General features: G+C 40.8%; 1 protein-coding gene across 2 annotated transcripts; it reads left to right on the top strand.

Moving 5' to 3' along the window:
* Positions 1-1,491: 1,491 nt before the first annotated feature.
* Positions 1,492-21,108, top strand: LOC104951847 (zinc finger protein 346-like). 2 transcript variants are annotated; one of them, XR_799065.1, is made up of 8 exons: positions 1,492-1,576; positions 3,035-3,138; positions 4,065-4,160; positions 15,373-15,520; positions 16,281-16,532; positions 18,245-18,344; positions 18,759-19,046; positions 19,151-21,108. XR_799065.1 is itself a non-coding variant. In XM_010778584.1 (7 exons), the coding sequence occupies exons 1-7, from the start codon at positions 1,519-1,521 to the stop codon at positions 18,928-18,930; spliced, it is 930 nt and encodes a 309-aa protein (XP_010776886.1). In that variant the 5' UTR covers positions 1,492-1,518; the 3' UTR covers positions 18,931-21,108. The 2 variants fall into 2 exon arrangements, 1 of the variants encoding a protein (XP_010776886.1); XM_010778584.1 differs by having other exon boundaries at positions 18,759-21,108.
* The last annotated feature ends 6,661 nt before the right edge of the window (positions 21,109-27,769 follow it).

Raw genomic sequence — 27,769 nt, 5'->3', positions numbered from 1 at the left:
GATGCACTTTTTTTCCACAGCAGGATTTAAAAGGCTTTGCGATGGCGGTGGACAATGATGTGAAAAACCTTAAAACAACACCCTTTTTTTGAGGTATTAATTCACGGACAATCAGGTAATGAGTTAAGGCCCGGAGAACCGCATCGTCAAATTCTGGATCATGTGAGGACATTGCGACCTGCACGAGCTTTGCACTGCCAAACACCTTCTTCAGGTCTTTGAAAATACACTTGAGTATATCTTCAAGGGCTAAAGAATTAGGGTTTAAAAAGGTTTCAGTGTCAAAATGTTCTCTCACCATCCTGCTTGCGATGTTCTCGATAATATCACTGAAGTCTTTCAGGGTCAGCGTTGTCTTGGTCGCTTTAGTGATACTTGTTAACAACCTGACAAGCAGCAGAGACACAAAACATTTGTAGTATGTGATACTTCTTAACGTGTCATCTGACCCAGTTTGGGCTGTGAAGGAGACATCTGATGTATCATCACATAAAGAGCCGTTCAAGTCTTCATGTTGCTGCTGTGTATCTGTCTTGGCATTACTCTCCTCTGGTGTTTTCTGTATGTTTTCTAAAAGATAAGAATCAGCATGCAGGGAGGTGCGTGGTTCCACAGCACTCTCTGAAATGCTGCTATCACTGATGGATGCTGTGTCCATGTAATGAGTTGGTTTCTGTAAATAAATGACCTCAAGGTCGTCATCTTCATCACTTTCATCAGCTCCATGCATCTCATTAAGTTGTTTTGCATCACCACACTGGCAGGAGCTCTTTTCTAGCATGGTATCCTCAAAAAGAGCAACACCAGCACTGCATCTATGAAACAAGTCAAGAGCTAACCCAGAAACCTCCATGGTAATTGCAGGCTTAACAACTGGACTCAAGTGAATACAAGATATTTCTCACAACAGCTATAAGTTCCAGAGAGCAAGCTGCCACGGAATGAGGACGTCATTGCGACGTGTTCCAAACTTCAGAGCACTTTCAAATGACCTAAGCAAGTTCCATTCCATGTTTTGTTTTTGTATAAATTGATGCGTTCTACGTCACGTTACGTCACGTCGGGGGAACGTGCGTAACTTTGCTAACATAATGCCGTTTTTTTTGACGCAACGGCACAGATAACATTATGAATAATAAATAGCCTATTACTCAGGAAACGAAAATATGTTATTACATGATGTTTGCTCCAATTCGTTTATTTGGCACCGACTAGTTTTTATTTTACTTAAAAAAACACATGAAATGTTTTTATTTTATGATTCATGCCAAAATTATACGAATCTACCCAACGTAGGCCATCTAACAGGACCATTTCATTGTCCAAAAACCACATTAAAATACTCTTATATGTAATAAAGTGACACATAACAGAGACTGGTTAAAATATGGTCCATAAATATTAAGAAGTATGTGTTTATTTGCTCTAGTAAATTAATATGAATATATTTGTATCCATGGCCCACTGTGTGTCAGGTGCGCATGCGCATAAGGACTCGGCTGGCTGTAAGCAGAAATTATGGCCGTCGCGATGCAGACGGAGGATTTTCCTTACTTGCTTTCGGGGCTGGCTGAGGGTAAGTTCTGTTTCTTTACTAACCAACGTTTCTCTTGAAAACAAACACATCTAAGACAGTGTGAGTGCACGGTGTCACAGGTGCTGCTAATCAAGCTCAAGATGCCAGTGTTGCTGTTAGCTTCCTGCGAGCTAACTTTAGCATGCATTGCACTGTGAGCGGTGCTGGTTTGCTAATGTCTGATAAGCTAAGCTAACTGTTGCAGCTCCAAGGTCGATGAGAGCATGTCTGCATCCCATGTAGCTTCGGGCTGATTATAAATAAAAGCCTCTGCCTGTGCACCAGAGGAGACTGAGATGGGCTTCTTAAGGCTTGAGTCAGCAGCACGCATGCATCATTTAAACCGATCTGCGTTTCACAACACAACTCACAAAAGTCAGGTTAAAATCTGGTCTTGTTTGTATACACAGCGTCAGGAACACAACACACATGGTCGTTTTTTTTTACTGAACAGCATTTTTGCTCATCTTTGAATGAGTTTTCTGAATTAAATCTTATAAGGCAAATGCGTCAAATAGCTTTTATATTTGGTTGGACCACTGTTGCTAAATGCATTCACTGCAAATCCTCTGTTTGCATTTTCTATTTCAGTTCCACTCCACTACTGAAGCATTAAGATCATTTGCTTTACTTTTACTACTTATATCACACCATGGAAGAAGACTCTGTCCAAGTGTCCCACATTAAACATTAATCATGTTTCTTCCGTTTTAGTATGCAAGTATGTTCAGGGAAATGTACTAGAAAAGTATACTAAAAAGTATTTAATACAGTAAAATGTCTCCTGTGACTAGTTTACTGTTAAATATTACATTATATCACTCATGTGTTAATGCAAAAGGGTTTAACTATTAACTATACAAGGATTACTGAGGATTACATTAATTAGATTAGATATACTTAATTGATCCCAAATTGTTTTGTTAACATGGCATCAGTTAAAAAATGTATAATACATTTCAAATAAACATAAACATTAAATGTACTTTATAATGCAGCAACACACACCTTTAGTCTGAAGGGCAAAATACACATGAAGCAAGAAATGTCTTATTATTATTATTATTATTATTATTATTATTATTATTATTGTTGTATGTCTTATATATCCAGTTATTTTAGTTTCAGCATCAAGGTGTATTACATTCCTCTTAGTTTGCGCCCAGAACAATGACGTGACCTCAGTTAATTTGAAACGTTAGTGCATTTACATGTACACAAGTATTACACTAACCAGGCAGGAAGCCTATGTGAAGCAAAGAGAGATTTTTGTAAAAAGAAAAACTCTAAATAACCTTCAGGGGATCTCCTCGCTATTGGAGGGTGACACTAATGAGCCTTCTTGATAAAGGAAATGTTGTTTGAACTTTTTGCCACAGTGTGTTATAATTACATGTTCCCAGAAGAAGTGACCTAGTTTTAAAATCAACTCTTTCTCTCTTCTCTCCTTCACTGCAGTAAATAAGATGATAAAGGAGCACGGTGACCTGTTTTCTGACTCTCAGTGTAAAATCTGCAGCGCTGTCCTCAATTCTGAGTCCCAGAAGTTGACTCACTATCAGGTCAGTCTGCTGCAACCTCTCTCCCAAGTTATGGGACTCTACTTACTTTGAACGGTGCTGCTTTCTCAGTGATATGGGGGAAAGCTGTATAATTTCCCCAAAATGTTTCCCATTTGTATAAAAGCAAGAAGGCATTATTATTTAATGTAATGCACATGTGTCAAAATCAAGGCCCGGGGGCCAAATCAGGCCCTTGGTGGATTTAATTTCGGCCCGCAGGATAATTTCTAATCACTATTTGATCTGGTCCGCCGGTATATTGCACGCACACCTTCTCTCAATCCTGAGGGTCTCCTCAGCTCAGATCCTGAGCCCAAACATTGATGACCTTGCACCCAAGATGAGATGCCAAGTATCTGGCTTGAACTAGCATCACAGAGCAGCACACTGAGTTTAATGGATGTTTCCTTCTGCATTTTTTCTCTCACGACAACAGGGCATGTTTGTTTGTTCTTCGAGGGAAATAGTTTTTTTGAAGCTGTTGTTGGCCTGTAGAAAAATGTAATCATAAGAAATGACTCTGGAAAAGCTGCAGATAGAGCCATAAGAAATGAATGCAACTGATTATTTAATGTTTAATGTTGTTTTTATAGGCAATAATTTAAGCTTTGTTAGTTCCAGGTTTAATATGTGCAATAAGTTCATTTCAATAATTTTTGCAATAAACATTGAACCTTGGCCTTCGACTAGTACCCATTTTTTTTTATTTTGGCCCACTGTGTATTTGAGTTTGACACCCCTGATCTAATTCACTTTAATCACTTTAACTAGTTTTATTTTTCCAGCCGTAATGAAGCTGTGTTTATGAAAGAATACAAAATGTTTCTTCCACTCCTTCCCAAAGTCATTTTAAAAGCAGCGCACCAATCATTTCAACCAATCAGGTAAATGTGTTAAGGTTTTTTCTTTTTCTTTTGTCTTTTCAGAGCAAGAAGCATGCCAACAAAGTGCGCCGTTATCTTTCCATCCAAAACGATAAGGAGCCTGCGCTGAAAATATTCAAGTCGTCAGCATCTGACAGTGTGAGTAAAACAGCTAAATAGACCACTCAGTACTTTATAAAGTATGTTTGATCTTCAGCGAACAGAGCATTTGGATTTCCCTGGAGATTTTGCATCACATCTGCGTGCACACTCTGCACACTCTTTCTCTCTGCCTGCAGTTGACTGCCAGTTAGTGCTGTCATGTTTAAAATATCAAGTTAAGTAACACGTCATTCATTTCAAAACAACCCACATAGCAACATAGCCCTAAATAAACTGTGGCGGTCATCACGGTTGATTTCACTAGCTGTTCATTTCTATGAGGAACGAGTCCGGGATGCACTCACTGCCTTGTTTGCTTTAGGCTTCGTCCAATCAGATTGAATTTATATTTGCGGCAGAGCAAAAGAGACATTTCTTTGCAGTGCATGTAGCAGGGTGTCTGCGGGGTCTTAAAAAGTGTTAAAAGTTGATAAATCTATTTAGCGAAAATTAAGGCTATTAAAGGGCATTTTCCAAGGTATTGCATTTTATAGCTTGTTTTCAATAAGTATATTAATTGTCCAAAGAGGTTGTATTCTACAGTGTGCCTGAATGTAATCATTGCGTAGGTGTGTAGTGTGATTCTGTGTAGTTTATTTATGGCATCGCGCGAAGGTCCGTTTACGCCGGTTGTTAAACAACATCGTTATGGGGAAATGCAAGTCTGCGTCCAAATGGTTGGAAGATAAGGAGGAAGGACAATCAATACTGTATATAGTAAAGTGTGTCGCCAAGGTAACCGGTTAAAACTCTAAGTGGCGATGAGGTCTTAAAATGTAATGAAAGGGTCTTAAAAGGTCTTACATTTGACTTCAGGATTCCTGCATATACTCTGATGTAGGGACAGCAAGTGGTTTTAATAAAAGCTTTTTTCATTCTAAAAGTAACATATAAATGTATTTACTTGCGTCATCTTTACNAAGCAGTCACCTATTATGCAAATCTCTTTATGTCTCTTCATACATCAAACTGTGGTCCCTCTTCTTCATGCCCTCTTCTAATCAACATGTTGGTCCCCTTTTTCATAGTTCTCTTTCTAATCAACACTGGTGTCCCCTCTTCTTCATGCCTCTTCTAAATCACATGTGTCCCCTCTCTGCTTCATGATCTCTTCTACATTCAACATAGTGTCACCCCTCTTCGTTCATGCCTCTTCTAAATCAACATGTGCCCTGCTTCTTCATGTCTCTTCTACATACAACATTGCTCCCCTCTGTCTGTCAGTTGCCTCCTTAAATCAACATGTGTCCCCTCTTCTTTCATGTTCTCTGTCTACATCAACAGGTCCCCTCTTCTCATGCCTCTTGTGCTAAATCAACATGTGGTCCCCTCTTCGTTGCGATGTCTCTCTTATCATCAACAGATGTGTCCCCTTTCTTCAGGTGCGCTTCCTTCTAAAATCACAAGTGCCCCTTCTTCCGTTTATGTCTCCTTTTACATCAAAACATGTGTCCCCTATTCGTTCAGTCTCTTCTAAACCAACATGTGTCCCTCCCGTACGTTCCAGTCTGGCGTCTACATTCAACATGTGTCCCATTCTTCATGTCCCTTCTGCACTCAACCATGTTGTCCCTCTTCCTCATGTCTCGTTCTACATAACAATGTTCCTCTTCCTTCTTCATGTCTTTCTTCTACATCAACATGTGATCCCCTCTTCGTTCATGTCTCTTCTCACAACATGTTGTCCCTCTTCTTCATGGTCTCTTCTAACATCAGCATGTTCCCCTCTTCTTCATGTTCTTTTACTCAACATGTGTCCCCTCTGTGCGAAAGAGACTCTGAAAGTTTCAGGAAACACAAGATTTTCTCTCTTTTTTTTGTCCTGATCCATTTATATAAAAAACTATCTGAAAATGAGCTGATCAAGCATTTGGGCCCTTCTATGAGGTGTCATACGACTTTTTGTCTTGTGTAACATATAGCCAATACCAACCAAGGTAACCCCCCCCGCCTTATCCGACTAATTCCCCTAGAGCCAGCCATTGAACTCGGTATTTTGGTAACCAAATGTCTCTCAGAGGGGCGTGGGGAGGGCTCCTTATTTTCATCTAAGATACAGACAGAGAATCAGCACTTCTTTTGAAACAGGGCTGAAACAGAGGGGATATGGGATGTTCCCACGGCAGTCCAGCAACGCCCGGCGCCGTCTGCAACTGACCTGTTTGGTTTTCAGCCAATCAGAAGACAGGTTCTCCTGTCAGTAGATTCTGAGACCTGGGTGAGATATTGATGAAAAACCAGTTTAAGTTGAACCTATTTAAATGTTACGATTATTGCTTTTGAACGCTAACCTGTCGTGACAATCTGTTGACATAATATCATTTAATTAGAGAGTCAATGTCAGTGGCTTTTCACGTGTAGACAGAAGCACAGGTAGCAGAGCTCTTGTTATGTCCCATGGGCCTCCGCACAGCTGGACCGACTGCTGTGGATCCGACCTGGTTCGCTGCCGCTCAGAGGCTGCTTCCTAGGTTCGCGGATGTGGGGAACGTGAAATATGGATGACTTTGCAAGGCAAAACAAGTTCCAGTTTTTTGTTTCTTGTTTGTTTTTTTTGTGTATAATCGGCAGAGGACGAGTCTGCGGTCGTCTATTTTGCCTCCGGATGGGTGTTTTGCGGTGGGAATGTGGCAGAGCTGGCCAACCGTATGCCCGCGGAACCAACAGGACGCCGGAGTGATCGCTTTCGTGTTTTTTGTTGGGGTTGCGCAGTCTTACTGGTGTTTAGCTGTTTCAAGTGGTTTTTGGGGGCTTCGTGCTTGCGTGGGCACACACATCGCAAAGAAAAGCGCAGCACACGCACGCTCCACAAGCAGCTTGGTCTTCTGCTGTGCGTGTCATTACGCCCTTGCATCTGGCGTCCCGTCCGTGTGGTGTGTAGCTAGTCCACGCAGGAACGGGCCTCGCCGTTCAATTGTTGAGACCCAGTGCGGAAAACGACTAGCAGAATCACAATGGTCCTGTGATATCGTTGATTGTGGACTGGATAGAGACGCAGCATTATTAACTGAACTGGATCTATAATTTTTTATTGTATTTATTCTAGACAGGCGAGTGCACATTAATGAACATTTCTGGTAATGTGCCAGAGCTTAGCAAGAGGCTATTTTTTCATCTTGTAGGGTCCCTGGGCAGATTTAAAGTCAACCTAAAAGCACTTTTCATTTCTAAACAACGAGTAAAACAATGCATTTAAAAAAATGCAACAGACTTATTACTGGCGATACTTAAAATACAACAATTTAAATACGACATTTTAAACCCCCCCAAAAACAAATAAAACAAAACAACCAGAACATGTTAAAACACAGCAGTGGGTTTTAAGGGCAGACAGATGGGTCCAGTGCCGCAGAGCTGATTCCCCACTAACTCATCATTTTGAGCTTTGATTTAATAAAGTGAATGTGGTCTGGTCTCTGATCGGAGGTGTGCTTGATTCATTACTGAGCAGCTCTTAGAACCAGAAAATGAGCGGATTAAAGAACTTTATTCTGAGTCGAATAATGCAGCATCTGCTCTCCCTATATAAGATCAAAATACAACCTTAGGGTACAGTTCAAAGATAAACCGTTCGATGCTTAACTTTGACAATTTATCTGCAAAAAAAAAGACTCTTTGATAATGTGGATAAACATTGCGGCTTTCTTTCGACTTGCTGATCGTCTGACTCTCAGTAGTTTCTTTTGGTACGGCACAATGTTTCATTAACTGTATGGAAACGACAGTAGTGAAACAGGTAACAAATTGCAGACAAGGTAACAGTGCTGCTTAGTCAAGATATGATTATCTAAGTGAACTGAATCTCAGATGAAGAACCAAGAGTTTTGAGGTAGGGCCTTAAGATGAGACGAGCTGAGGGAGTGGAGTCTTTACTGCTGGGTGGTGCGGTGGGGGTCGGGGATGGAACAGATTATGCAGAAAATCAGTTCCAGGGAGTGTGTTTCAATGCTGACTGCGTTCCTCCTGCTGAGGGTGTTTACTGCGTTACATCTGTCTCCTAAATCATGGTGGAGAGGGAAAGTGGCCAATGAAAAGCAGCAGCTCCAGCCGGCAGAGAGGGGGGAGAGGGGGAGAGAACGTAGGGCTAGCGACCACAAAATGTCAAGAGGAAGACAACAATTATGTACATGAAAATGAGTCGTGTCTGACAGGTTATGCTGAGACTAAAATGCATTTCGTTCCGGTAGCAATTATCTCGTAACATGTTGGTTAATAAAAACTTAGATGTAACAAGTCTCCATCATAAATAGTAGTTAGTTTCAGTCTGTATAAGAAATAAATCACTCTCAAATACTGCATGGGAGAAGGAAACAGACATGACTCGTTTGCCCAATATCTGTCATCGTACAACCTGAGGGACAGTGGGTAAATCCAACTATTAAATACACACATTTCACAGATTATATTCTCACACCACACACATTTCACATCACACACATCACCACACAACACACTTACAAAACTATATCATTACATCCACTTATTACTGACACACCACACACAACCACACACACACACACACACACACCACCACACCCACACACAACACACACAATTGCTAGATGCTTACTAAAGTCAATTGATTTGTTGCTACACACGGATCAATAGCATTGTCGAACTGGAGACACTGCATAAGGATTTAGGTCTAAATCGTGTCAACACTTCACTTTTTGTTCATATCCGCAGTTATATAGTGTTCTGCCCAATAGTGTGGTAAGCTTGCTTGGTTGAGGTCGTTCTTACACGCCTACGTGCCTAATATCAACGCCTCATTTTAATTAGGGATTGGGGAAACATAGGGAGAGGAAGGGAAGAGAGGGATACCGTTCAGGGAAGGAGCCACAGGAAGCAATCACAGCAGGTTTTGTATCCGCTCAAATGCAAAACCCTTGCTACTCTACTCTGCAAACATCTTATTTTCAGCCAGTGGTGGAATCCACCACCTCACCCACACACACACACACACACACACACACAACATTTCAGCCCACAACCAGCATTTTACAGCTGGATGAAGAAGCATCAATGGGAGCAGTGAGCGAGCGGCCAGACAATGGAAACGCCGTCAGCCCGGCACGCCCAACCCAGGATTTCCTGGCTTTACCCACAAAAAAAAAAAAAAAATGTCAGACCCCTCCGCTGCAATAAAGAATGACCCTCTTGTATGTACCGAAAAAGAGAGCATGTTGGGTAATCTCACACATCCAGACGAAGGTGGTTGTGCGTATCAGTTGGTGGGCAGATATTTTGTTTTTGCGAAGTCCATTGTGCAGTTTACCTCGGGTCAGTCTGGAGCTTAAAAAGAAAGGAGAAGGAATGATCGGTGCCTGTCAACGAGATCGCCACCCGGACTATCAAACGCCTGATCTGAGCCCGGGTCCTCTCTTTCTCTGCTCGCTTGAGCCTGCCATGGAAGCTGTCAGGCCTCCGTTTCAGCAGAGTGACGCCCACCGCCAGCCTGTCTGCCTCCAGACGTCTGACCGTTGACTCTGAGCAGCTTCTGTCTCGACATCTCAACCCTCTGGTCTTTTTCCCTGTTGTCTGATTCCTCCACACACAACTTGGCCTGAAGTTGAGACGTGTGGGGGCAAGAGAGCATCAAGGCCCCAACCAAGCTCATTTAGGGGGGGGGGGGGGGAAACATCAAGTGATTACTGAGCAGTCTACACGTCTTGCATCTGCAGACTGAGAATACCACATGTTTCGGCCTGGCACGTTGTGGTTTCATTAAAACACAGGAGGCAAGAGAAATGTATTGCTAAAGGTTTGAGCTCATTGAAACTATATAATGCACTTTATTGGCTCATCTGGAGGGAAGTCTAGCTGGCAGGTTTCTGTTGCTCAGAGATACTATCTCCTTATGGTTCTGTATTTGCACTTATTGTTGAATTACTTTGCGATACCAAATTAAAATATTGTTTTCATAAATAAAGGTGGGGTAGGTAAGTTTGAGAAAACCGGCTCGAGTACACTTTTTTGTTATATTCCATGAATGCTCTTAAACATCCCGATAGCAATGAATATCTTAGTGCTTTTGACAAAAAAAACATAAAAGAATGTCCATCTGTTGAAAGCCCGTGAGTTTCTGTAAAAAGCACGACAATCATCTGAGCGCGGCCCGGCTAAAGTAACTGGATGGCCTACCTGCTGTCAGCTTCATCTGTGCACAAACTTATCTCGTGCCCGCTCATTTGGTATGGTGCGTGTTCGTGCTGTGTTGGAGGAGGGGCTCTGTAAGGAAGTGGCAGATTTTTCCGGCTGCGTATTTTCAAATTCTAGGGCACTCGAGGCTGGTTCTCCCAAATGACTCATAACCCAACCTTTAAGGCTTTGGACAAAAGGAAGGGCTGGCTCTATGTTGGGTTGGGGTCCCTGAAAGCGCACTCACTAATGGCACATTTCCTCGCACATTTCTCCTCGCTGGCCGTCCGGGCCGGTGTGCAATTCCATTACAGTTTAGGACCTGGGGTAGCAACGCAGTGTAGGCGGGGCGATAGGCTTTTCTTTTTTTTTACATTTCGAGTTGTTCTGTCGAGCTCCCGCTGGATTTTATCATCCCCAATGAGATGTAGGAACGTCGTCACCTCCTCGGTCGACCATGGTGTGCTTTTCTTTGACGTTGCCATTTTTGTAGCTCCTCCGTTTACAAAAATGCTGTGTATAAAAATGCTGCAAGCTTGCTTCTAGATATATAATGCAACGCTAGGGATGATCTCGCGTGCGATCTTTTTGACGATTCTCTCTGACCAATCAGCAGTCGTGTTGACGTCACTCGTTCAGCCCTGGCCAGAACCACGATTTTATGGGGCCGGAAAAAGAGGGAAAAGCTACCCTCTAGCCGGTGCTACGCTATATGGAAAGGCCACCAAAAACTGGCCTGGCCGCTTGAGGACGATTAAGGACGCTTAAACGGGGCTACCCGCTGCAGTGGAAATGCGCCATAACTCCCCAGGAAGCCTCAATTGAAATTTTTTGGGGGAGCTCTCAAATACTTAATCATGATTGTTTTGCACGAATAGACACTTAATGCACACTGTGCGATGTATTTAAAGTGAAAGTCATCTTTATTTGAGCCTGATGTTCATCATTTTTTATACAGGGTCTTGTCAGTTAATATAAATTAAGTCAATATGTAACATTAGGTTCATCCTCTGGGCACCATGAATATCTAAACTCAATGTTATCCATTATTTAGGAGCTGAGGTATTTCTGTTTGTCATTGAGTAATTCGCTGACTTACAGGATGACAAACAAATATATATTCCTCACTAAGAAGAGTTTGTCAGCAACACCTCTTCATGTGTTGCTCAATACATTCAAGTGTGACAAAAGGTCCACCCACCTTACACTTCCTGCAAACCCGCCCTGAGTGCTGTGATCTCCTGAGGAGACGAGCCTCGGGGATCCCCTCATCCTTCCTGTCCTCCTTTCTCTCCGTCCCATCATTCCTTCACTTCCTCCTCCTCTTTGCAGGGGGACGTAAGCCTCTTATCAACAGAGTGGATCACAAACCTTCAAATGTACTGCTTTCACAAAAACTGAAAAAACTGAAATGTTGACTTTAATAGAATGTATTATTTCAACAAAATCCATGTAACTGTATTTAGTTAGTTGAAAGAAATAATATTAAGTTGAACCTAATATTTTGTATTTAAGCCTAATATTATTGCTTTCAACTAACCTAATACAGTTGTGTGAAATCTGTTGACATAAGACATTTAATTAAAGTGAACGTTTCAGTTTGTTCAATACACTTTTGATCACTTTTGTAGGAAAATAGATGCTTTTTGGTAAGATAAAAAAGATGTGTTTTGAGAAGTACATTTAAAGTATTTCACTCGAATAAGGGGGGATTCCTCAAAAAACTATTGTTATATTAAATCAAAGGGACCTTAATGTTGCCCATCCTTCAATGCTGGTAAAGTTGAAAAGAAAAAGCCTTCCTCCTGGAGTATAAATCCAGCCTTACAGGTGGCTCAGTCTCGCCCCGGGGAGTTAAAATCTCTCCCTATGAGAGTAACGGAGGCAGACAGAGGATGTTTTTGTGCTGAAGGGGAAACAAGAGAACCGGCCGATTATCAGCACCAAAGGCAAAAGATCCCTTCATTCTTAAAACCCCCCCAGCGAGGCTCTGAAGCCTTGCATGCCCTTTCATCCCTCCTGATTTAAAACACAAAAGATCCTCATGAGTGCGACACTGAAAGGGAGGTGGAGAAAATCCTTAATCTCTCTCTTAATTGCTCAAAGACAGAAAAACTTCCAGATCATCAAATACTTTCGAGCTGTTTTCAACTAAATAGATCATTATAGGAACGTTTTTTTTACATTCGTGAACAACTGCTTAGCTTTTGTAATGGCCTGAAATGGAAAAATACTACTTTGAAAAACACCCCAAAAAAAGAAAACACGAGGACGAACCAGTGCTTCACAACTACAGCACATTACAGCTAAATGAAAGCCTAGAATTGGAGTGGAAAACGGTTTTAAGGAGCTGCTAGACCACCAGGGGGCCCTCAAACAAGCAAACTGCAAATCACAGTTTCCAGGTAAAGCCTTTTTTTCTTTGTTCTAAATACCTGCAGGCTTTTCTCCAGGTTTTCATCCAACTGTGTAATACTCCTTAGCCTAGAAACTCATACCCTCCTTCCCCCAGGTGAGGGGCACAGCTAGCGGACATCCGTCGACTATCATCCTGCGGGGGTTTAGGGGAGGGCAGTGACCCGTAACTCCTTAAACGGCCAGAGGTCAGCCAAAACAGAGGTGTTGGATTCAGACCTGCAGCCTGCTGAAAGGAAGTCATTATGCTGTAGACTCTGGAAACCTCCTCCCGCTCAGGATCCCTGTTTTCACTTTCTCTCCAGGCTAATTGTCCCGAGGAAAGTCACCGTCAAATATACTGCAGATTGAACCACACCGAGTAACACTGGGACTACTGAGCTACCGCAAGTTTGATTATTCTTTTTGTCCTTCAAAGTAAACGTCAATAAATTGCATGTGTTGTTTGTAGTTGTTATGCTTTAAAACAGACTTCAAATCAATGGGCAGATAGCGTTATATTTATTCTTTTTAGGAGTAAGGACCGACATCTAAACTGCAGGTAGGTTTTATTGTAATTATATTTCCAGCCTACAAACTCATATTAAAGAGGGTATTAGGAAAAATTGCATCCATTTAATATCAGGACTTTGGATGTAGCAGTATCAAGATTTAGAAATACTCTATAGCAAAATAAAGGTTTTATTTGTTTTCTTTTAACAACAACAACAACAAAATCCGTCTCTTTAGCTGCTAAAAGTTTCACAAATACTAATAAATCCTAGCTTATTCCAAAAGTTAAAATAACCCTGCGTCAAAGTATAATCACAATGTTTACAGTGTTTTAGATTTTAACTGCTTAGTTTATCTTTAACGATGTATATATTAATGTACATTTTCAGCTATAAAGTAACTAAAGATTTCAAGTAAATGTAGTAAAAGCATACAATCAGTGGCGGCTGGCGGAAATTATTTTAAGTGGGGCTATTGTAATGGTGAATAAACCACACGGGGAACATTTTGAGAAATGGCCCCTTAAATTATGACTTCTGGTGATGTTAGAGATATGAGAAGACTGATCAATACCTCCGTAATCTTCAGTGTGGTTAGCTATGAATCTTCCAAAACTTCCAAATACCTTGTCCTGGACAACAGTACAGTAGGCCCACACAAACTGCAGAACACTGGTTCTTTGGGAACACTCAAATGATTTAATTCCCATTTAAAATCAGGAGACTAAATACAAACATTATATACAGACACAGACGTGGTTCAGAAACACAGAAATATTAGAAAACAGTGTGTGTGTGTGTGTGTGTGTGTGTGTGTGTGTGTGTGTGTGTGTGTGTGTGTGTGTGTGTGTGTGTGTGTGTGTGTGTTTATTTATCACGGGCACATATCTGTCCCCGGCTGTTTGAAGAGCAAGCATGGGAAACAAAAGACAGTGTCTACCTGTTTGCATCCAGCTAGTCACACACACAGTTACAATCACACTCCCTGTAATTGACATAATTAATAGATAGTTTAGCTTCTCACCATCATTTGCTGTGGCCCACTGATGTTAACGANTTCAAGAAACGCAAGGAGAAAAATAAATACAAAACAAATAAAATCGTGCAAAAGAATAGTCGAAGAGACACTTTGACTATGAATTTGGCAATGTTAAAATAAACATTTTAACATTGCCAAATTCATAGTCAAAGTGTCTCTTCGACTATTCTTTTGCACGATTTTATTTGTTTTGTATTTATTTTTCTCCTTGCGTTTCTTGAATAGTTTTTATCTCTGTGTGTTGCACTCTTAAGGCCCGGACACACCAAGCCGATTTTGGGCATCAGGCTGACGATGAGCATCGACACGCCCTACTCAGATTGGTGTGTCCCGCACAGTCGTGTCTTTTCAGCCGTGCCGACACCTTCGCGGCCGATTCAACATGTTGAATCAGGAGGCTGTCGGCAAAAGAAATCACTCTGATTGGCTGTTCAGCTAGCGAATCAGTGCATGAGAAGTGAAACGGAAGTGAGGGACCAAAACAAACTATTAAGAAGGCAAATCTGAGATTTCATTTAACTCCAGCTCTCGACACAGGTTGGGGAAAGCCCCATGAGCTTCTCGCTGTAGAGGGAAAATGGAACGCACACGCTATTTGTTGTTTGTTTATATCACGCAGTCTGTTCTTCTTCTCTCGGTTATCACGCAGTCTGTCTTCCGGTTGCCTCTTTAGAATGATGAATACACACTACCGCCGCCTGCTGGTAAGGAGAGTTATTGCCACTCCCGCATGCGCAGTTCGTACGTGCTTCTTGGCTGTCGGCTGAAGTCTTTGCGGTGTGTTCCAGTGCGACACATGGCAAAGACGCAGGAGACGTGAGGCGACACAACAGTCGGGGTCCGTCTGTGTCAGTTCTTTGGTGTCAGATTGGTGTGTCCGGGCCTTTTAGAGGAGCCTTGACATTAATATACTCATTGCCAAACTACACTGTAGCTATTGTGCATATGCCAATTCAACCTTTTGAATCTTTGATCAAAAGCCAAGAAAAAGCGTTTTCCCCCAGAAGTCGTTTTGATTTAAGATTATTTATCACACGAAAGATGTAGGGATGATTCCACATTCATTTAACGGGACTTCTTGAAGCCATTAATGATTTCTATTGCTGTGTGTCTTTGTCAGCAGGAATGTAACAATGGAGACACAGAGCGATCGAAGGTGTGTCACGTGTGTAACATGACCTTCTCCTCTCCGGTGGAGGCCGAGTCGCACTACAACGGCAAACTCCACACCAAGAACCTGAGGCTGAAAACCATCGGCCCCCGGAACCCAGGTATTTACGCTTATTTGTTTTATTTTATTCATAACATCCAGCTCTTTACCTTTCCAGCTACCTGTGTAAACCCTCGAGTAGCAGATATTGAATTCAACAGATCTTTACAATGATGTTCCTCGACAAACCTGATATTGTCATTATACAAAATGATACAACAGGATTTTGGAGTACATCCTAATCGTGCTCATTAATAATATCAACAGACTAGTTGCTGTCATTTTGAGAGACGGGACAGTTAATAACTGGAGAGATGAGGACTAAGATAAAAAGCATATTTGTATCCTCTTATCTAAAATGAAATGCATCTCTTTACCTTTCATTTCCTTTTTCTAGTATGGCCTTTATCCTATCACCAATATACATTTTCTAAAGACGCTATAGAAAGCATAATAATAAATAATACACTTTATTTATATAGCACCTTTCATGCTTGACGCAGAGTATGACAGAAAATGACAATAACAAATCCATCCATCCATCTTCTCCCGCTTATCCGTGGTCGGGTCGCGGGGGTTGCAATTCCAGCAGAGAGCCCCAAACTTTCTTTTCCCTGGCCACATCAACAATAACAAATGAGGAACATAATTAAAAACAAGCTATAAACAAACAGAAATAGTTATATCACTGAACCATAAAACGTGGACTACTTTTTATACTACTAAAAAATTACAATTGCCCAAAATTATAAGCAAAATTAAAAAGATACATGCATAAATACATCTCTGTAGATATTCTATTTTACCTCCTTTTTCCGCAGTCCCCTCCCAAACACCAGTAACAGTCCAGCCGAAGAAAAAGCCTGCAGAAGATCCGAGCAGTGTGACGGCGACGGGCGTCAACAACAACAGTAACAACAACGCCAACAACGACCCAGACTGTTTCTGCTCCATCTGCCATGCGTGCTTCAACAACCCGCTCATGGCCCAGCAGCACTACGTCGGCAAGAAGCACCGGAAACAGATGACCAAGCTGAAGCTGATGGAGACGTACGGACCCTCCCCCGCACCAGGTGAGGAGAGAGACTCGGGAGTTCATGGAGTTGTGTTTGCAGAGGGTAAATCATTCAATATGCATTCATTCTAGGGCTGCAATATTTGGAAACATAGCTAATTACGATAATGTTGATTGATATAGAGATTACCATATAGAAGGGACTGATCATTTCTGCCTTATTATTGTCCTTATCAGGGAAACATATATTGAAATGTTTTGTTCCACAATACTGCATTGAAAATATCAATTTAACGCATATTTAGCTTCCTGCTATTTGACTATTGCACTAGTCCATTTTGCTAGTTTGCAGGCTTCGCCCCATATGTGCTGTGTTGCAAATGGAGTTCTTAATAATAACATTTATGTAGATTTAAGACGGGAGTAGTTAGTTGGGCTAATGTTTACTACTGCATTTAGAGCACATGTGTCAAACTCAAGGCCCGGGGGCCAAATCAGGCCCTTGGTGGATTTAATTTCGGCCTTTAGGATAATTTCTTATTACTATTAGATCTGGCCCGCCGGTATATTGCACGCACACCTTCCCTCAATCCTGAGGGTCTCCTCTGACCCCAAACATTGATAACCTTGCACCCAAGATGAGATGCCAAGTATCTGGCTTGAGCTAGCATCACAGAGCAGCGCACTGAGTTTAATGGATGTTTCCTTCTGCACTTTTTTTCTTGCGACAACAGGGCATGTTTGTTTTTTCTTTGAGGGAAATAGTTTTGTTGAAGCTGTTGTTGGCCTGTGGAAAAATGTAATCATAAGAAATGACTCTGGAAAATCTGCTGATAGAGCCATAAGAAATGAATGCAACTGATTATTTAATGTTTAATGTTGTTTTTATAGGCAATCATTTAAAGGGGACCTATCATGCAAAATGCACTTTTGTACGTCTTTTATACATGAATATGTGTCCCCGGTGTTCCAGGGAACTCACCAAGTGTCAGAAAACACAACCCTCTCTATTTTCCTCCATACCCAAATCTCTTAAAAAGGGGCTGCAACGGATCTGATAAAGACTGATCCAGATTTGAACACTTTTCTGACTTCAGGACGGTGGTGCTACGGCTATTGGGCCAACTCCACCAATCAGGAGGAGACAGCCACGGACCGTTCGAAAGCGCTGGAGACGCTGTAGTACATATTTCAGGCCACCAGATGGTGCTGTTCTCACTGAATCCGAGCATGAAAGGCAGTGTTAAATTGAGCAAAATGAGGAATGGATCAAATGCATGATCTGTTTGGTATTTTGAAAAATAAAAAGTATAAATATACCTTTTTATATAGGTATGGTCCTACAATATATTATTCAAATATAGCATGATAGGTCCACTTTAAGCTTTGTTAGTTCCAGGCTTAATATGTGCAATAAGTTAATTTCAATAAGTTTTGCAATAAACATTGAACCAGTCCGGCCCTCGAGTAGTACCCATTTTTTTTATTTTGGCCCACTGTGTATCTGAGTTTGACACCCCTGCTTTAGAGTAATAAATCCATAATATGTGTGATGTCTCCTGTCTGCCATCAGGAGTTATATATGGTGAGCGTATGATAAGAAATAGAATAATAGATTTAACTAGTCGAAATTAAACACAGTCTATATTTGACTTGTGTGGGTATATAGAGCATTTATTGAATACTGCTGTTTTGGGAGAGATATTGTGAATGGGGGAAATTAAATATGACTTTGAATCATTCTGAAAACGATCTTCTGTGTGTCCGCAGCTTCCACACTAAAGGGCTACCCGTGCACCGTGTGCAGCATCGAACTGAACTCTGTGGCGCAGTACCAGTCTCACATCAGTGGAGCCAAACATAAGAACCAGTAAGTCCACACTCCTTTTAGTCGTTAAAGGGGGTTAAATACAATACAAAGGGGCTTTATTGGCACGACCACATTTTAAAAATAGTATTACCAAAGCATTCTGCACACGGCGTTATAACGGAACAAAAATACATAGCTTCCGCCTGATAATCACATTGAATTGGCTTTTTGTTTTATTTCTCAGCTGGACGTTGTGCTTATGTGTGTAAAAGAGAAGGGTTATGGGGTTTGATTTTCACTCAAAAGGAAAGTGTTTACTGAGGTGATAAATCAATTGAGAAGTAGCGTGCCTTTCTCATAGACCTTTTACAATGAGACTTGTTTTTGAAACCAGTTGTCAATATTGAAAATAATTCAAGTGACCTGAGAATAACCGACGCGTCTCCATATAATCTTATTGTTTTCTTTTAACAGAGTGAAGAAGTCAGGCGTGAACCCTGCAGAGAACCAAGAGCCAGCAGAACCATCGTTTGACGGCGAGGTCCAGTACAACGACGGAGAGAACCCGTTCAACGCGTTTGCCGTGGAGGACACCCAGTACACTCCGGAGGACACGGAGTACTCAGAGGAGTGCCAGTTCACTTGAGTTCGGCTGGTAGAGACTGCAGAGGACTCAGTCAGGACTTGATGACACACAACAACCAGCCCCCTTTAACACATTAACATCAACTTCTATGGACTCTCTTCCAGATTCTCATCTCGGTAGGTTTTTACCCAGGCCCTGGAAAATGGTACTTTATCATTTTGGGTTCCCGACTAAAAGAGTTTTCTTCTCTAATCAAACAAAGCTTTTGATGTGTGGACAGGTGAGAGGATGGTGAGCAGCTAAACCCTTCAGCATGTGATCGTCGGTCCGGCAGCAGGCATTTGTACCCAGAACCTCGATAAGGATTGTCTTCTTCTGTACACTAGGGCTTGTATCCTGTGCAACTTCAGAAATACATGTTTCTTTCTACAGTTATCCTTATTGATTTAAAAAAAACATGTTTTCAGGTAGTAAATAATGTATATCAAGAAACTACAGGAACAAAACACACTCTTAAAACATAAAATATTGCGATTTAAATGACTTAATATTGTAAGAAACTGAAAGTCCTTCAATGCCACTTCATGATACTCTGTGACAAAGAGGTTAAAAGAAATACATTTGAAGGGTGAAACCCAGCCTTAGTGAACATATTATGGATGTCCCGATCTAATTGATTATTAAAGATTGGATATTTTCAGTACTTATATTTACTTAAATGTTGATTGAATGATATTATAATCTGACACTATAAAATACCATTTGTAGACTTCTACTGTAGGCCATTGTCTCAAAACTGATATTATTTAAATGAAAGTATAACAGGAGACTTGAAATGGAAATGATTGGATTGTTATTGGCTTTTTTCCCACCAATATCCATTAGTTTTAAATAACAAGTAGGAATGCATTTATAGGATTAGTTTGGGAGATCTGTTATGAGGAAAGTCCTTACTAACATTTAACCAGTACTAACAACTAGTAGCAGAGCCACATGTAAGCATTGCTTCAAAGCTGCGTACCACTTCCTGTTTGTTAATCTCCTTTTCTTCTGAATAGAGTTGGTTTGCATCTCCAGTGAATGTATTTATTCAAACAGCTTCCTCCTCTGCTCACTGTAAGTTTGATTATTCCTGAAGCAGGTTTTGAAGACATTGGAAAAGCAAAAGTATATTCAAACGTTTGCACGGCACGATGAGTCACTGTAGCCAGTCGAGATACTTGTTTAAAAACTGATATTTGTTGATCTGTATTTTGTTTATTTTGAAGTTCAAATCCAAAGTAAGTTCTCGTTGACATGTTGCTGCCTGTTCTGTGTAAACCATTGAGTACCAGATTGTGAAGTCGCCAGATTTTCTTTTTCTTTTTATGGACAAAGTTGGTATTTCCGCCCAAAGCGTCCGTATTGTTTACCTGTTCTTGTTGGCTGCGTTTTTACAGAAAACAGACAAACTTCTCAACTTGATTAAGATATATTTTGATTTCCCTCTCATGCGTTGAATACATTGCTTAACAAAGGATTTTTTTTATCCTACAGGACACTATAAATAATATAATGAGAGTGTAAATGTGTATAGGAAGGTCATCATTAATGCTGCTGAAAGGCTTGTGTTTCACTCCTCAGTGTGTTCCTCTACTGCTTCAAACCTACCAGTACAAGAATGTAGGCCTTTTGTAGAGGTTGATGTCATTTTATAAAGTTTTCGTTTAAAGGAGTAGAGAAATGAAAGGGACTTTGTTGAAAAGCATGAATTAACCCCCTTTTTAAAATGCAGTGGATCTCTGAAAGCTGTGAGCTAAAATATATAAACCTTTTTGTACCGTTGGTTTACTGAAGCGTGAAAGACTTTTAGATACTTTCCGATGGGCTCTGTAATTACTGTCAATAGCAGAGGTTACAATATTTACTTCAGATTTTCAAGAGTGATGTCAAAATAGGAAGTGATGTCAATATAGGAATACAAATGTTTCTCCTCGGATGATCGGTTGAATATTTTAGTATTGAATGTCTTGGAGAGAAATCTTTGTTTGGATGTATTTTCTTCAAAGAGGGTCATGCATACTGTATAGTAACTACATGGTGTTTAAAAGACAATTGGCCTTTTTCTGTTTTCCGTCATCTGTCGTTTGTGTTGTTAAATGTTTTGTGATCAAACATTTGATTTAAATATCAGTTGTGTATAACTGAGGCGACAAATGCAGCAAAGATGTGCATAAAGTAAAGAAATGTTTTAAGAGACTTGGTTCAATTTGTTCTTTACATTTAAGCAATAGCTCACGACAGGCCGTGGTATATGCTCATTATATCACAGCTAAGGGGCGTGGTTCGCATCAATTATATATGTATATATATTTAAGCAATAGCTCACGACAGGCCGTGGTATATGCTCATTATAGCAATAGCTCACGACAGGTTCGGCCCTCCGCTACGCGTAGGGTCGAACCACGCCCCTTAGCTGTGATATAATGAGCATATACCACGGCCTGAAGTGAGCTATTGCTTTTATAAAACGGTTACCCAGTGTGGCAATATGAAAGAAAAATACACACTCTAATTTAAATAGTTTTTATTAGTAAATAATTATGTTCAAAATAAAATAGTCCCTCCGTTGCCTTCTGCACAAAACATAGTGAGGTGGTTGCTATGCAACAACACTAACAGCTAGCGAACATATTAGACAGAGAGCGTTGATCCATTATTTGATTGTTTATTTACATTAATGTGTATGTTGCTGTTTATTGTGCACCCACTGAAAAACTGTCCAGCATCAGTAGTATGGCTTACGTGGTTACTTGTATAGGTTGAGGTTGTTCTAGGCTGTTGCTTGGCGTGGCGAGAATATTGCTCCACTTTCTCCGGTCCCCGAGATTCGCCTTCCAGTAGCTCTGGAGAGAGCTTTCGCACCTGTGGCCACTAACGGTCATAATTTCTCTGCTTTGTTTCAAGACCCGCATCAGAAAGCTTTTGAATGGTGGTACTTTTCCAGTTGGTCTACCTGCTCTTCAGCGTAGCTCTGCATGTCGTCGTTAGGTGCTTTTTTTTTCTGGAGATAGGCACTCCTCAATCCACTCCTCCATAGTAAGACCCCCCCGGAGGTCGAAATTAATCTTAAATGTTTCCATCTTATGCTTTGTAAATTTGTTTCGTAACGGAAGAAATGCAGATATATTTATAAAACTGACAAGTCAAATCAAGCAATCTGATTGGTCTATAGAGTTTTTGCGGACCTCTTTGATTACAGATTTGAAAACATCGTTGCTTGCTTTGAAAGTAGCACAATTCATTAAGTCAAACCTTGGAAAGTATCTAGATATCCCTGCCCTAATGCCAAAGGAACTGCACACTGAATATGTGTTGCCGTTTGATGTCTATGTCGGGACCGCTGCGTAAAAAGGAGGGTTTCTGCCCCGTTACTTCTCCGCTGCTTTCTTGTTCCAGTTTTTCTCAGACGCGGAGGGATACTGACTTGTTGTGAAAAGTAACTTACAATTCTACCCGTGGTATACGCTTAGTATATCACGGCTAAGAACCAATCAGATTGCTTGATTTGACTTGTCCGTTTTATAATCTCCTTTACACGTATAACATTTACGAAATACCCTTTTTTATATTGGATACATGAAAGTAGTATCATACCTCAAAAATAATGAACCTTTTTTTCTCTATACATTTCTTGAGACATACTAAAAATAGAAAAAGGCTCTCTTGAATGGATCACAAAAACGATATCTGATCCAACATCCTCAATATTTTTCTGTGCTAGCATCTGTATTTCCTCAAGGATAAGAAGCAAGTTGTTTTTTCGACTGTTGCTATTTCAATCAGGAGAGACTTCATTATTTGCTTAAAGAAAATGTATTGAAACATCACCATATTATATATAAACGTTAATGGTCTTTGGCGATTAGACCCCAATCCTGATATCGTATACACATCTTAAGTGGGAAGTGCAGCCGTGAGCATAATAGGAAAAAGACACTGGTGGTGATGATAAATATTTGGATTGATTAGGAAGTTGGATGAAGAGGATGCTGACGATCTAGATTGATGTGGAAGAGGGATGAAGATCTGGATTGAGAGCCATCATCCAAAGCATCCTCACATCATCCATCACAGTCTGGTACAGCAGTTCAGACAACCTCTCCCGGAATAAACTTCAACGTATCGTCAATAAAGCATCAAAAATCACCTGCAGTCCCCTTCCATCACTCGAATCACTTCACCACCAACGGACTGTCACAAGGGCAAAGAAAATCATTTCTGACCCCTCCCACCCAGCTCACCATGTCTTCCAACTTCTGCCCTCAGGGAGGCGCTACAGGTCACTGTCCACCAAAACCGCCCGCTTCAAAAACAGCTTCTTCCCCTTTGCAATACGGACACTAAATGGACTCTAAATAACCCCAATGAACAATCACAATCAATCACACCTTGAACTTTATGTATATATGTCATGATGTATTCGCCCTGTGCTGTGTGTTGTACTTTTTATTGTCTGTTTATTGTATGTTGAATTGTATGGAACAAGCTGTAATAATTTGCACTGAACACGAATTCCACCAGTTTGGCATTAAAGATTCTATTCTAATCTAATCTAAGTATAAACACCTGACATCACAGCTACAGTATATGCTGCTCAGTGATTGAAGGTTTACCCAGTCTTCCTGCTTGAACCAAAACAAAGCTTTAGCTCTGAGAAGAGAAGGAATAGTTCTCATAATGAACACTAAGTGATTCTCAGGCCACATGGGGGTGCACTTACTCTTTTAGTGCCGGATCAGCTCGAGTTAAAATCTTTTTCAGGCTGAAGAAACCCTGACCCTTTATGCCCAGGCACCAATGACTCAGGAGACAGGATATCACGCCACAAGGTGAAGCATCATAAAATACTGTGATACTAAGTCTTGTAGGTGATCTAATTTAAAACCTGTTGCATGTGTGTTTCCAGCCACAGAATGCCATATAAATATCTAATTATTGTTATTAGCTCCCTTATTATTTGTTAAGAGCAATGGTGTAAAGTAGCTTAGTGCATTTACTCAAGTACTGTACACTTTTGAGGTACTTTTACTTTACTTGAGTAGAAAAAAGCAGAATAGGACCTCTTCAAGGTTGGACTTTGTTTACCTTATTACTTTCCACCACTCATACATATTCTTGAGGTAAGAACAGAAATGTCCCTCTCTGGAACATATGGGGTTGGGATATATGAGTGTGCAGTAGGCTACTGTGCAGTGTTTGAGCACGCTGGGTGACATCAGGACCGTCTGAGAGCCAGACAAGTCAATTTGTTTTGGTCCCCTGCAGTCTGAATGGGCTCTACAGTTATTGTAATTACATTAAAAAAGCCATGTCCTTTTTACAATCAGTTTGCTGTCTCCACTGAAGGATAAACCTGAATAAATTGTCTTTTATTCTCCGTAAAAATGCTTTGGTTGCCAGGTGTTTGTGAGACTCGTAAACTGTCTCCATATTCCTCTTTGTCTGTATGCTAATTTGTAATGATATGCATTATAAATGCAGATGTGATATCCAGGTGTTCTTTTCTTTCTGCTTTGCTTAAGCTCAGAGTGAAGAAAAAGGACGCGATGGATCAACAGCTGGTGAAAGCATCAGTGTGATACAAATGCTTGTTGTTGGATTGTCTCCTATTCAGTTATTGAGTTGGTGACTCACAGCGTCAGTCGTTGATTTAATTATTGATACAAAACAACGACTACATTTACTTAAGTAGTGTACTTATGCACACAATGTAAATATACGTCACTATTTTTCTTTTCTTTTCATGCTACTCCAGTTCATCTCAGAGAGAAATATTGTACTTTTTTATTGCATCTATTTGACCACTTAAGTAAACTTGAAATATTTTTGCACACGTGCAACCTTTTGCAACCTTATTTGTTTTATTTGATCCATTAGTAAAACATACCTGAATACTTCCTTTACCACTGGGCCGTTTGAGTGCGGATAATTCCCCTTAAATAACCCATAAGAAGTAACTTGTTAGATATCTTGTTGCTGCAGGTCATGGGGAGGAATCACAGTACAGTCTAGGACTTTCTTTTTCTCTGGTATCTTGTTCCATTTCCTGTACTATATAGCTTATGTTCAAAGGATCAAAAGAAAAAGCAATCCCATGAAGTTGCTGAATGTTTTACGGCCTCTGATCTTCGTCTCATCTGTCTGCAGGAAAAGGTTTCACATCTGAAATCTAAAAGAAAACATCATAGCGGCCGACTGTGGTTAATCACACAGAACAAAACACCCAGGAAGGAGAAGGTCGAGACATAAACCTTCAATGTAACTGAAGATACTTTAAACAACAGAAAAGCTGAGAGGCACTTTGGACTTTAGGTAGAAGCAGATCATTTGGTTTAATAACATTATCTCATTTCCCCCAAAGAGATGATTAAACTTTCATTTAATCAACCAGCTTAGCTGTTACACCCCCGCAGCTCACAGACTTAGATCGAATGAGAAACATGCCCGTCTCTCTGTGAGTTTGCCACCAGCTGAGGTTTGTTTGTATGATGTGGTGAGGTGTCATATTTAGCATATTTAGCATGTGGTCTATTGTTTGCATGCTGAGAAGTGAGGAGGAAAGGAAAGTCATCTGCCGGATGTTCTTCTTCTTAAATATCTCTAGAACCTTATTCAGATAACAATTATTATCAATTTGGTTTGGTTTGATTCTGGCAGTGGTTGAAGAAGTAATAATGAGATATTTCATTCACTATCCTACAAGTCAAAATGTTATTCAGGATACAGAATATCCATCAAAGTATACATACAGTCTCAAAACTCATATCAAATCGTGCATAATGGGATATTTTAAGAACAATATAAATCGTATTACTGGGTTCTAGGGATTCATTCATGTAAACACCATTTTAATTTTGCAGCTGGTAAATTAAAGACTAAGTAATGGAGTGAAAAGTACAATACTTGCTGCTAAAATGTAGTGGAGTAAAAGTGAAAAGCATAGCATAACATGGAAATTCTCAAGTACTTAAAAAATGTATTTAAGTACTTGAGTAAATGTACTTAGTTACTTTCCATCACTTGGTTATTTTTAAATCTGTGACAGCTTTTCGGGAGATCATTGTCTTGAAATGGAGACATCCGGAGGCCAAGGCATCCTCCATCTTCCTCCTCCTCTTCCTCCTTTTCCTCCTCCTCCATCTAGACCCCCCACCTTCTCACTTGGAGGCATAGGTAGCTGAGCTGCACACTGAGCACATCTGGTGTTACCCAACACTCATGAACTTAACATGTTAACCATTTCTTGTTATTTGTTTAGGTAGTTGATAATAAGTAGCCCATCATTTGTATAAATAGCCGTTTATACTCTCATCAGACATTTCAAAAGATGCACAAATAAATCCAGGTGTCACTCTCAGTAACAAAACCTACAGACATGTTTATCCTTTACTCAATAGCTCGAGTGCTTTGGTGTATTTCTCCTCACTGTTTTGGTACAGCCACAGGCAGCCATGTTTGGGAGAGAGTCCAGGATGCTCAACATTTCAAAGTGTGTTAGACTTCATCTGGGCGGGAAAAGTTGACCTTTTTCTATCAAATAAACAAGTGAGTCCTCATCCTTGAGGCTTTCTCTAAAAAAGGGCCTAAGGTTTGAAATATTTGAACTTTCTGATGCGGAGAGGGGGATGTCTACAGAACTGGCCGTTTTTTTAACCTTCAGTTTGTAGGGGGAAGTAATGGGTCTGTTATGGCTTGTACTGTTTCCAAATGACTCAAACAAAAATAATTAAGGTTGCTTGAATTGAAAACTTAAATCATGTTCTGTCAGACAACTCACGTGTTCTTGATATGTTTATTAGAAGCAGCATATAGTTGAGTTTGGCGTCTAGGCTTGGGCCTCATCACTCCACAGATTTAGAACATTGAGTGATGATTAGATAACTATCCCCCGAGACTACAGGTGGAAGCTGGGGTGGTGGTGGGGCAGGCGAGCAGCACGTGAGTAAGTATTTTTTTCTCCCCTACTGTTGTTATGACACATAAGAGTATTTACTGACGTATTTATATCTTAGAACAAAATGTGAAAATTGTGTAAGCTTGACTTACCCACAGACCTTCTATACCTCAAACAAGTAAAAAAAAACAATGACTTTGACACGAGGTAACCGGAAGTGGTAAAATGCCAAGTTTTAGGACTCATTATACTCATCATTTAGGACATACTTCACCTCACACTGTGGTGAGTAAATCTATTTTTGAGACTACTTGGACAGTTAACCCGCGTTTTTTTTGGTAACACTAACAACCAGTACGGCTCATTGAGAATTCGGTGTTTTCCTTTCTTTTCTCTTCTCTTGGTGTGAGGGGCCCTCACACGGCAGACCTGCAGGGAAGAAACATAGAAACAAAGCCGGCCGGCAGATCAGACTGTCATCAGCTCGTTCCCCCAGCATGCAACAGGCCCATTTCCCATCAGCCATCAGTCAGTAAGCCACTCTGTTGCTGACAGGCGGCCAGGTGGGAAACATCGACATCCACCTCCTGTGCTACCTGACGGCTGAAGGTGCGTTTGGTGAAGTGTGTGTGTAGTTCTGTCTGCCCTCTGATAGTTTCATCACTTTCTCTCATCAGTCATGTCTCTACGAGTGTGTGTGTGTGTGTGTGTGTGTGTGTGTGTGTGTGTGTGTGTGTGTGTGTGTGTGTGTGTGTGTGTGTGTGTGTGTGTGTGTGTGTGTGTGTGTGTGTGTGTGTGTGTGTGTGTGTGTGTGTGTGTGTGTGTGTGTGTGTGTGTGTGTGTGTGTGTGTGTGTGTGTGTGTGTGTGTGCGCGTTTATGATGCTGGTGTGTGAGTGAGTGAGTGAGTGAGTGAGAGAGAGAGAGTGTGTGTGTCTGTGTTTGAGTGTGTGTTTGTCTGTTTG

The sequence above is a fragment of the Notothenia coriiceps genome, unplaced genomic scaffold (genome assembly GCF_000735185.1).
Source record: "Notothenia coriiceps isolate Sejong01 unplaced genomic scaffold, NC01 NC01_scaffold00019310, whole genome shotgun sequence".
Taxonomy (NCBI): Eukaryota; Metazoa; Chordata; class Actinopteri; order Perciformes; family Nototheniidae; genus Notothenia; species Notothenia coriiceps.
This window is presented reverse-complemented; position numbering and strand designations above follow the sequence as displayed.

What these genes read in the sequence shown, in the direction of transcription:
- LOC104951847 (XM_010778584.1), top strand. Translation starts at nt 1,519, where the DNA reads ATGGCCGTCGCGATGCAGACGGAGGATTTTCCTTACTTGCTTTCGGGG. An exon ending in CGGACCCTCCCCCGCACCAG is followed by an intron (nt 16,533 to 18,244) that starts GTGAGGAGAGAG and finishes GTGTGTCCGCAG; the next exon opens with CTTCCACACTAAAGGGCTAC. An exon ending in GGAGCCAAACATAAGAACCA is followed by an intron (nt 18,345 to 18,758) that starts GTAAGTCCACAC and finishes TTCTTTTAACAG; the next exon opens with AGTGAAGAAGTCAGGCGTGA.